Genomic DNA, 12,353 nt, shown 5'->3' on the forward strand with positions numbered 1-12,353 from the left:
TGTGCAAAATTTTTACAAGGAAAAGTAAAAAATAGCTTCACTTTTTATTACGCTTGATGGGGTCCTGGTCATGAAATTATTTTAAGTACTACAAGATCTTGAAGTATTTATTTTTCTACAGAAATATACCAACACTTTTTAAATTAAATAATGATGGTATCTCTGGGACAATATCCCAAAGAGGACTTCTCGCAAGCGAGTTTTCCAGATGCGAATTATTATTCCTTCTTTTAAAGGTATGGAGCTGTTTGAGCTGTTAGTCCCTTACCTTGTAGAATCAAGTTCATGGAATCTTATTGGATGCAATTTGAACACATTTAAAAGCAGAAAAATTCCTAGTAACCAAAAAACGATTCTAACTCGAGACACTTGCATCGTTGGGAAAATTCTCGTTACCTGTTGACCCATTGAGTGCCTTTTTAAAATTATCGGTCTCAGTTATTTAATCATCCTTTTAACAAAATCTGAAAATATATTTGGGATATTCGAATAAAATTGGCATTAAGGGTTCAATATTCGCTCATAGGAATATTTTTTATCTTCGGAAAATTAAACGACAATTTGAAATTTATAGATTTTCGCAAAATTTTTAAAATTCCAATTTTGAAGAAGTTACAATTAGGAAAATAAATCACTGAAGTCACTGTAAAGTATCTTCACTTTCCATCGAATTTATTATTAAACATAGAAAACTTAAGATAAATAAGTGAAGATAACATTGAATTGCGCTGTAATAATTGTGAAAAATTAGCAGATATTTCCCGAAAAAATGAACTTAAAGTTTGATTGATTTTTTTATAAATATTTTTCTGAAATTCAGCAAGTGAAAAATCACAAATTATCGTAACAAATTGCCAAAGATAGTACCATGAAATTCTCATCAGAAAATAATTTTAGTGCAAAATTAGAAATTTGCCAGATCGTAGAGAGAGTGGCAATTATACTATTAATAATGCAATTATCTAATATTTACTTATAAATCATTAAGTGCTTCTAAACTTTTGAGTCGTACAATTCATTCATAAATGTTTGTATGCATGTTTAGCAGTGCGCTGCACGACAAGTGAGTGTGACCACATTTTTGGCACTGACAGCACTTGCAAATTGATTCTTAAAAATTCATTAAAGACTTTTAATCACACTTTCAAACAAAGTCTCTTGCAATTAGGGTCATGTCACTCACATTGCATGTGATTTCATTTCAATCAACAAACACAGAAGAGAGCGCTAACTCTTGAAACAAACCTCCCCGTCTAGTGATAAAATTGCAGAAAATTGGAGAAATGAATTCAATCTACTTTAAAATTCATGATTTCACTCTCTTCGTTTGTGAAACTGCTATCCGATAGTAGAGTAGACTTGATATGGCATCATAAATCATTAGATTTCATTTCGTGAGAAATAAAACACACCAAATTAGTGTCTTTTTGTCTTGGCCTAATTAGGCATCATAGTCTATAAATTAATTTATGCAGAGATTGTCTACATGTCAACAATGAATGTAAGGTAAACAATGGCACAGGAGATTGAGAATGATCTCAGACGATTTTTTTTTCAGCTCTACCAAAATGATCGAGTTTCTCTGTCGCTCTTTCAACAAGCATCAGCATAAATGAATGATCTTTCTAAAGGCTTCTCACTTTGCAGCTGCAGCATCTGCCTGGAGAAGAAATAATATTCATCGTGGAATAAATTCAATTTCTGTGAGCAGTTTTTTCCCTTGTTTCATTGAACAAAACCTACTCGTGATATTCTGATCGAGAAGTCTCAAAATGAAAGGAATTGATTGTTTCCCTCCCTGACTCACAACTTAAGTCATTTATCTTTCACAACTCTTCCATGTCGATGAACTGGATAAATGGTCATTTTCTCTATGGCACTCACATTAACAGAAATTTCTTATCACCTTCCACAATAATTTCCATTTCCCTTCGAGCCCATGATTCAATATTTGCATCTTTAGAGATATCTCTGGGGCATATTTTATTTCATAGAATCCATCTGAGATTTCTGTTTATTTTTCTATATAATCGTCTCCTTTCGATTTTTTTTTCATCTTCCACTCTCCACATGGTCTACAAGAGACAACCTTGAAGAATCTCTGACGAAAATCATAGTGTGAAAAGAATGAGTGGCTCACAAATACAATGAGAAATAGTTTTTAGAAAAAAAAAAGAAAAATACTCAAGGAGGAGACAAACAAACGAGTTGAAATTTGTCGAAAATCTTCCACACCCAGGAGAATATTAACCAAGAGATCGAGACGAGAAAAGTCTACGAATTATTCAGTATTCAAATTTATTTTCAAGAGTTTCACATGGTTTAACATCATATGAATTCAAAAAGAAGATCGTTTAGCAAGATTTTCACGCAAACAATTAATGCCTGTTCAAAAATCCAAAAAAAACATCTCAATTAACAGTTGGTAATTTTCACAGTCAGGAATTTTTAATTTTTCTTCATAAAATTCAAATAAGTTGAATTAAACGAAAATAAGATACTTTTGAAAATTATATTTGGGTTAGTGCTTCAGTACATTCTCAAAATGTAGAGTCTATATTAATATTTCTTCTGTTTTCTTGTAATTCGTTTAATGCAAATTAGTGACTAATATAACTTTGTAATTCATCTTTTAAAGGATTAAATGTCTACTTTTAAGGATTAAGGATTAAACGTCTCTTCTAGAGTATATCAACTTATGATGTGTTTCCGAAACCCAAAAGCCGATATCTCTTACCGTTTAGTCTTTAGGATGGTGAGACACATAGAAAAACGGACAAACACCAGGGTGCCTTTTTTCAAATAACCTTTATAAAATTTCCCGAAATTTTTCCTATAATGAACCGTTGAAGAGTAATGAATTGACTTACATTAAGAACTCAAAACAGGTCCTAAAATTAAAATAAGAACACGATTTTGTCTTAAACCTTAGAAGATTAAAAAAAAATTAAATGGTTAGGTAAAACTGGGGCAGTAGCAAACATAGCGTAGTTGTAATAACTCCGGCACACCTTTTAGATCAGCAAAATTTACTGAACTTAAAATTAATATTCTTTTCTCTCTCAAACGTTTTGTGTATCTGTATCTAACTTTTTTCTGTTAAAAATCAGATTGACCTAAATTGAAGAAGAAGAGTACAAAAGAGTAAGATAGACTTATGCAAACAATTTGAGAAGGAAAAGGACGTGAATTTCGATTTCTTGAAATTTTCTTGATCCAAAAGTTTTATCAGAGCCATAAATGCTGGAATTTTTAAATTAAATATTAGACTTCAGATGATGAGATCTATATGAATTTATTGATCTTATATCCACTGAATCCTTAGTCCACTGAAGTAATGGTTGACATAAGTTCAATTAAAGTAACCATAAAAATCAGTGTTTATAACTACCCCTTGTTTACTACTTCCAAAGTTTTCCCTAAGTCCAAGTTCGTTTGGAAAACTAAATTCTGACTTAAATTTAATTTGATGTCGACAAAAATATAAAGATATGTTGCGATAAGCCCTATAAACCTAATCAATCAAATATTCTTTGATATACCAAATTCGAAAACTAAAATACAGAAACACCAAAGTCAAAATCTGGACAACAAAAATAGACAGCTTGAAGACGATATATTATCCCATTCAGTCAATGTACTAGAAATACTTGAGATAGAATGTTCTTATTTTATTATTATTATTCCTACAGATTATTAGATTATTTTTTTGAAAAGAAAAAAAATCCATTATAAGGGCGCACGGAGCCGCCCTCAAACACGCGTTTTAATGGTTGCTGAATTTAAATTCTATACATTAATTCATTACAAACTTTATTGATTTAGATAGACTAACTATCCAAGAACACAAATTGGCAATCAGAATTCAAATCAGGAAAGATGATGAAGGCCAATTTTAACAAATTCGACGGAATGTCGAATTTGTCGCCCGCCATTTTGAGCAAAAATGTTGCATGACCTTCCGCGTAGCAAGAAAACAATAAGCAAATGTATTTTCATCTCTGTCGGACTATTTTTCTCAAGTAATTGAAGGACTAAAGTAATTAAAAATCCATTCCTGACAACAATTCGAATAGCAATTGCCCAGAAATAAATAATCTAATATCACTCAATTTGCGCATGATATATAGTACCATGGTAAGGAATGGGTTAAGTTAGTTAGAAGTTCAAGAAGCTTATTTAAGGAGTTACGAGGGCCAAGAAGACTAAGAAATAGCATATTTTCTTTAAATCTTTTTTTAGCCAAAAAAAAAATACATATTGAAATTTTCTTTAAAATTTTTCAAAAATTCAGTCGCTGTGGTCTGATTTTCGGATGTCTTTTTGAAAAAAAAAATTCAGTGAACAAGATCCGAAATCTATAAATGAAATTTTTAATATTAGCTGATGAGTTAAACTATTGCTAGAATGAAGGATATTATCTTGCCTTGATCACAACTCATTTTACAAGATGAAACGTAGTGTATAAAATACATCGAAAATAGTATTTTTTATGTAGAATTCTCTCAAAAAGCCAAGCTTAAATTTTTTCAAAAATCCTTCGCTCAAGTACTAGTTTAACTCATTTTAACTGCTCAAACTCCAAAATAGAGCAGTTTCCACAATCGACTTTTTTTAACAGGAAATATTGCATTTTTAGATTTCAGATGAATAAATAAATCAAGATCTGATAAATCTTGTCCAACAAAAAGTGGATTGTTTTTATAAAGTGAAATTTATGCGGGATTTCAAGACCTTTCCATCGAACCCAAACATACTCCAATTAATAAAAAAAATATGCTTCCGAAAATCGTTTTAAATTTTGATTTTGAAAAATTTTTGTTACACTGAGAAAAAAAGGGGGTGTGATTAACTTTTTTTTCCTCAAAAATTTAACACTTTTTAGGTGTAAAAATATATCAACATTTTTTAATATTAATTTTACACCTTTTAAGGGTAAAATCAACATGAAAGAAGGGTAACTTTAACCCCCAATACACCTAAAAAGCATAATATTTACACCGATTTCGAATCAATACTGCAGGGTAAAATTAACATTTCCGGAATGTTATTTTAACTTTTTCGGATTTCTCTCACTCAGTGTAGAAATACTTCAAGATTCAAGACAATTTTTGCATGAAGACAAAAAGTCCGCTCAGACGAAAATATAGAAACGATTTCGAAATATCCCAATACAATATGTTTTTGAGGAAAATGAGAAGTGGTGGGGAGAAAATGAAGATGAGGTTAAGGACGGGAAGATCGCCTTGTGATCGGTGAGGTTTTCCGAGGACTACAAGTTTCTATCTCTAACCGTTTGGCTTTAAGCTGTAGTAAAATGCGTTTATCAATTAATGACCCGTTCTTTTCACGTTCACTTAATCATCAAATAATTTATGTATCAATAATGTCATCCCATAAAAACCTTTTTTTTTTCAACACGAACGAATTGTTCTATCAATCCATTTGTCGATCAGCCTTTCCAAACTTTTGTTAATGTAAATATAATTGAACAACGGTTAAATTTCATTGTAAACTCTTGAAGATCACTTAAACGTTAAGTAATTTTAGGATTTTTCATATTAACAAAATTATTTTATTTCATTAGGAAACACTAAAACTGTAATTACAATTACAGTAATATTTCTTGCTGTCTTATTTTTCTTTAAAAAAATATTTTGAAGTAACTTAGTCAATTTAAAACGGATGAACAATATAATGTTCGTTTAAAAACAACCGGCAAAGTGTAATAACAAAAAATGATAATCAGTTGTGACCAATAGGTGCATTTAATCGCTTCTAAACTTAACAAGTACTTTGAAATGGAAAGTGAAAAAACTTTTTTCTAATTATACCAAGGTGAATAACAATTTAATTGGGTTCAGAAATAATTATTCATATTTTTCATTATAAAAATAATATGGCTTTACTGCACGAATTTCCACATTTTTCGTGGCAAAAATTTAAATAAAAAGATTAGAAAAAATTATTCTACGCACGAATTTATAATTTATTTTGCTTGATTTGCAATTTAATTCTGTTGGTTTTTGCTATGTCTAACAAAAAGCCATCATCCGATGAGTTTCTCGGAATTACTAACATTTCTCATAGTCTTAATGACACCATCTCAGACTGTAGGAATCGAAAAAGTCCATCTTCGAGCAACAATTTAATTACATTCAGTCGGCATTTCCGGCTGGACAAGCAGAACTGCGCCTTAATCGCGAAAGAGACGTGGAGGAAGAGGTCAAAGAGTGGTCACTCGAGAGGCAAATGCCCAGTGAGTGAGTCAGAGAGTCCAGTGAGAACAAAAGAAGACCCCTCTGACCAGTTTTCAACTGCACCAAGAATTCCTCCTGCCCAATTCTTTTCAGAACAGAGAGAAACGCACATTAAAATGCGAAGGTGTGAGGGATTATGAAGAAATTCTTCAAATATTTAACCATCTCCCGCGAGAGTTAAGATGCAAATTTGACAACATTGGAAGTACAGACAGTCTGTAAATTTTAGCTTAACTGAACGATAATTTTCATGTGAGTTGTTTCAAATGCACAGCAAAATGTCTTATTTACAAACAAGATTTCTCCAAAAGGTGTGTCATTTTACAAATAAAGTACATTGATCACCGGAACAAGGAAAACTTTCTGATAGGAACATTTTGCTAATGCTGCAGAGTTTGAAACCCAAAGCAAGTGTTTCAGAGATTTTAGATAGCAAGATATTTAGTAGAGTTAGTTAAGTGAGTTTAATAAAATATATATTTTTAAAAATTCTTTTGATCTTGAAACTCATTTTTGTATAATAAAGAAAACATCGTGCATTACGGGAACGCTTTTGTATTTTTCCTCTTTGCCTATATTCAGTATTCAACGATTTCGATAAATTAGCCACACCCAGAAATAATTTTAGACCACGGCTTTTTCAGGAATTATCATAAATTGTAAATTCATTGAACAATAAATTTTCAAAAAAATTGACAAAATTGGGATGCAGCAATACATTGGAAAATCAAATATTCCACTCCTTAAATTTTAGGTGGAAAGCATGTGTCTCCCTTTGTGATAAAATAAGCCACACCCCCTATTCTTTTCAATCTTTAGATATTCTTTCTTAAGTAAGTTATTCTTTTCAATCTTACTTTATACAATCTTCCCAGATTGATATAGCAGAACTGGTTAGGTTTGAACTATTAATATCTAGAGTTTGGTATATACCCAAGAAGCAATCTTTTCTTAATATAGTCTTATAGAATTCCTTAAGTAAGGCACTATAGAACCAAAAATCCTTTTATTTGCTTATAACGCTCTTGGTTCCATCACTGAGATTACTATAAGTAAAGTGGCACACTCTTAAGGATCTTAAGAGCTTCTATAGGAATTTCAACAGAAAATGTTCACTTTAAGTCTTTTAAAAATGCACTAATAAACTTGTTTAATACTTGGTTTTATAAGGCAGCTATTTTGCTTCTTGGGTATCAACTCAAAAATGGGAGTGGCCTAAAATTACCAAAATATCAAGTCTATTAAAAATTTGAAAAAATATAAGTAAAATTCGATTTACAAAATTTTTAGCTTACAAAACGAGTGAAATGTTACCCAGCCCTGATGTTGCACATTAGACAACAAATGCACTATTCATACACCAGCTTAGAGCCTTTCAACAATCAAATGTGAAATTCCATGAGATATTTGAAAGCTCTCTGACCACGAGGCTTTGGCACATTCCATCAATTGAATATTAATTGTGTCTCCCCGACCATTTGTCGAGTAAAGTACCTTTGGCCATTTGAGTCGCGAAAGAGAGTGAAGAATGAACTATTACTCTTGTGAAAGAGACACACCTTCAAAAAATTCTCTTTTCATATTTCCATACACGTTTAAATTTACTTCATATTTAAAAGAAAACTTCGCAGACGGAATAACTAATTCTCATTATGAGCAAAATTCTTTTTTTAGTCACCCCTACCATTGTCACAATCTGTTATAGATCTAAGTTTTTGAAATATTTCGCCTTGGGCGATTTTATTATTGCAAAATTCCTAGTGCAAATGAATTGTTCTCAACGTGAAAAACTCTCATAGAGAGAAGTATATTACCCTCGAAGGCATTCCTCAAGTGTTAACTAACACTGCATGCCTTAGATGGAAAAGTCAACATTGTTATGCGTATTTCGAGTATCATTCATTAGATGAACTTCCTCATTTTTTTGTGGTCACTCTTTGTTTAGACATGTGTAGCTTTTCTTTTTCATTCAGTGTCAAAATATTCCGTTTAGAAAATTATTCATGCTATTTTAAAAGGTATTTTGAAAATTCGAAAATTTTCAAATAACCCTTTAATTGCACTAATTCTGTGAATAATTTTATATAAGTCTATGGCAAATTTATAAGACCAGTATCAATTCGAAAAATTACGAACAATAAATTTTAAAAAATTACTGTTTTGCAATTTATTTAAACCCAAAACTTTATCAAATTAATAAATAAATTAAAACGGTCAATCAGAAAACATGTTAAAACAGAGTTTCTTTCATAACCGAATTTATTTAGTTTATCTGATTTTATCACGTGCAGAAAAATATAAAAATGTAATCTAACTGTCATATTCAAATAAAAAATAAATAAAATATAAAATAAAATAAAAATATTTTAAAATTAAACAAAAAAAGCAACTTAAAAATCAAAATTTAAAATTTGAAGTCTTCCATGTTATCAAATTTGGTATTGTTTTTTTTTATTTTTAAGAGACTATTATAAGAGAAAAGCTAAAATGATTGGCATTAAAGAATGGATTTATCTTTCCAAAGTAAAAATGATTTTTTTTTTATTTTTGTTACTTTTTATTAATTGTCTTGTGCAAAATGGGTTGTTTGCGAACGGAATACATTATACAAATGATAATTCGTAAACAGTAAATAAAATTTTAAAAAAAAATATTTTAAGATGGCAATTGGACTATCAGTATCGATATCTGCTGCAGTGCATCTAGCAATAAAGCCTTTAAAAAGATTTTCGTTTCAAAAACGGAAAATTTTCGATCGAAGTGGAAAATGATCATAGATGTCTAACCGATCTGGGATATGGAAACTTCGTATTTTACATGTTCGTATTGCACATTTCGTATTGCGGAAACTTCGTATTCTAGTACATTTCGTATTTTACTATTTCGTATTTCACATTTAATCTTTCGTAAATTTTGTACAAAAATTGAAGAGGCGCTACTGATAACCGATCTAGTCTCTCACCGGAAAATAGATTAATCCTATTTTATACGTATAAGGCTTTAAAATTACTGAGGCCTATTCCAAAAACGACTGTCAATCTTGAGAAAGTCATCGATATTTTTTTAAGACTTAACAAATTTGACATTTTGTGTTTCAAAAATCGCATAACCGATTAAATGAAATTCTGCTTTAATCTTAAATTTGAGACATTTTTATATACATCATTTTCAAAAAATCTATATATAAAAATAAAATTAAAATTGCCTACGTCAAAATACTTATTAAATGTCCATTCCACGGACTTCTTAGGTTTTAAGACAGAGAAGGGCTAGTCTATCTAAGTTTTGAGATACCTAACAAAAAATTCTAAATTGATTTTTTTTTCAAAGTTTAAATTTTAAATCATTCTAGGAAGGTAATTTCTCAACCGATTTGTACAAAACTAGATTTATTAGAAAGGTCTTGAAATTTTTAATACGGATAATAAGTTCCACCAGATAATGAACATAACTATTGATCATTTAATTTTATTTCTTCTAAAATTTTATGTAAACTATTAAGTGATCCGACTTTTTTCGCAAACATGTCCCAATATTCTTAGGTTATTTTGCAAATTTCGACCCTGATATTTTTCCAAAAGGAATGGTAACTTGAAATTTTATGAGTCTACCATGTAGTAAACCTCTTGCAAAAGTTTAAGAATCTCGCCAATGAATCTGTTAGTGTTTAACATCTCGCATTTCAACACCTCTAACAACCTACAGGTGTTTTGGAGCAGTTGTGACAAATATTTCGACATTCACCATCAAAGCTTCATTTGTAGGGCACCTAAACAATATGATAAATCATTCTTCACCAAAAGCCAAAGAGAAAGTTCGTTTATTTTAAAGCACAGGAAGTTTTCTTATCTCTTTTCCAATTGATTGGAAATTTTTTGGCTATAAAATGGGTCGCAAACTTTGGGTTGATCACCGGCGATTGGCGAGTTTTAGAGTAGGGGCACAAATAATATTGGAACAAGTTTGCAACTATGTGGCTCATATTAGAAGTGTTGCACAGCAAGTTTCACGACTTGCGCTTTTAAAAGCTCCTTTTCCTTCATATGAAAGCGGGTTTTATTTGTGAAAAAATAGTTGTGTGGAAAATTGAAGAAATTGTGTTGGGATGTGAAGTAGGGGAGATATTCATTTCGTGTAATAAACCGGCTAAGAAGAGGGCGCGCATAGTTGGAATAAAAAGAATCCCAAATGGTAATAGTCTTTTATTTCCTTTTGTTCAACGATGAATCTCTTTTGGGCTCATTCGTAGCTTCTTGGGACGAGTGTCTCGCGAGTAAGAAACACCTATAAAAATGATACAAAGAAAGAGGTTTCTTCGGAAACTGGTTTTAAAAAACACCGGGAAGAAGAAGATGCTGGAGAATTCAGAGTCCTTGGCTCTGACCACTTATCCATCGTCTTTGTCGTTTTTTTATTCTTCTCTCCCTTCTCAATTGAGACCATCTTCAATTGAACTTGAGTCCAACTGTAATGCCGAATTTTTCAATATTTCTTGCATTTTCATCTTTCAAATACAAGTTTTTATGCTTCAATTTGGGTCAAAACGTCCAAAAAAAAACTCAATCAAATGCTCAAAACGTCCACTTGCAACAGGTTTTTGAAACTAATCAGACATTCCAGTGCTACTGACCAATTGGAATTTCACATTTGATTGGATTTTTCCTATATACCTGATCATTTCGGAAATGATTGTTGGGTATTTGTCCACCGTTTGATCCTAATGAATCCATTATTTTGTCTTCTTATAATCCAAATGGTTCCTAGGCAAGAACACCTTTAAACATCATTCAAATCTCACAATCACCAAAAGTAAAAAAAAAATCTGTAATTTCCACGAAAAATAAAGATGCACTCCAAGCCCAATGATCACGGCACTATTTAATGGCACAAGAATTTCCACAAATTAATCCAACTAGAATTTTCCGAGGCTTAAGCACTTAGATGGAAAATGTTGGACACATTTCGTTGCCGAAGAACTTGCCACAATCCCAGTGAATCTCAGACGCGAAACTAAAATGGACGACGCCAGCAAACAAGTTACCAAGCGAGCCAAAGATATTTACCTTCACGGAGAAGCAAAAAAAAAAAGAGAAACAGGTAATACCAGAGGTGGGGCAGAAAAATCTCTTTTATGTGTTCACCTCAAAATCCTCAGCGGCCTGTGTCTGTGTGCATTTTCAATTTTGATCTCAACACCATCGCAATTGTGGAATTCGTTGAGTTCACCGTGGAGTGCCTCTTTCTTCTCTCACCTGTGGACACTTTCGAGGGAGTTGCAAGGAGTTAGGAGGGGTCCAGCAGCCAAGAGTTTGATGTACCTCCGCAAGCTAACTTTTAAAATACAGAGCGCGCTCGTTCAATGGTGCGAACGTCCTAGGTACGAAGCTGCATTAAGTCACCGGAACTGACATTCAATTTCACAAGAACTAATTTAATTTGAAGGAAAATCTTTTTTTCGTTCTTGGCATGTGCTGTCTAGTAATTATGTATTTATTTGTCTTAAGTCGGTATTGTAGGTAGGGCTAGTGAGTTTTTCATTTTTCTCTACTACTATCTTCAAAAGTACATCCTTTGGTTCTCATTGAGTCCATATACTTGATGTTTAATTTCCTATCAAATTCGTATGATTGCAAAGTTTTTGCACATAAGTTCATACTTCGGGAGAGAAATGTATACAGCGTTGCCTATATAATATCCAGTTCTTGAGATTAGTTATGAAAGCAGAAAAGAACCTGAGAATATATGTAGTCCGCCTATCGCAAACTTCCACAATTCATGGTAATGTACGCCTCATTTGTGAATACATATTGTCGATATTGTCTCTCCTTGTTCTTGGGAAAAGGACACTGTATAATTCCAAGGTACATGGTGTGGGATTCATCAGCCATGTGAGCAATTAGCAAGACAAGCAACCTTGAATCTACCTCAATCTCAATTCGCAGAATATTATTCGAAATTAGATGACACCTGTGGATCATCCCGTTGAACCTCGAGAACTTTGGGGATGCTTCAGTGAGTCGCCAAGAGAAAACACTCAAGATGGCAACGGAATCATCGGAATTTGAGAGACTTCTTTTTAAAACCTCTTTCGAA

At 31.9% G+C, this 12,353-nt stretch overlaps 1 protein-coding gene across 6 annotated transcripts in view; it reads right to left on the minus strand.

Moving 5' to 3' along the window:
• Positions 1-12,353, minus strand: part of LOC129805059 (tight junction protein ZO-1) — a 115,859-nt gene that overhangs the window by 37,939 nt on the left and 65,567 nt on the right. For 2 of the 6 annotated variants that reach the window (XM_055852878.1, XM_055852877.1), the window contains exon 1: positions 10,931-11,329. The exons of the other annotated variants lie outside the window; for them this stretch is intronic. In XM_055852878.1, the coding sequence (XP_055708853.1) occupies positions 10,931-10,990 (60 nt within the window). In that variant the 5' untranslated portion in view covers positions 10,991-11,329. Of the gene's footprint in view, positions 1-10,930; positions 11,330-12,353 lie in introns of those variants that run through there. 6 annotated transcript variants of the gene reach the window in all.

Source organism: Phlebotomus papatasi, chromosome 2, assembly GCF_024763615.1.
Source record: "Phlebotomus papatasi isolate M1 chromosome 2, Ppap_2.1, whole genome shotgun sequence".
NCBI lineage: Eukaryota > Metazoa > Arthropoda > Insecta > Diptera > Psychodidae > Phlebotomus > Phlebotomus papatasi.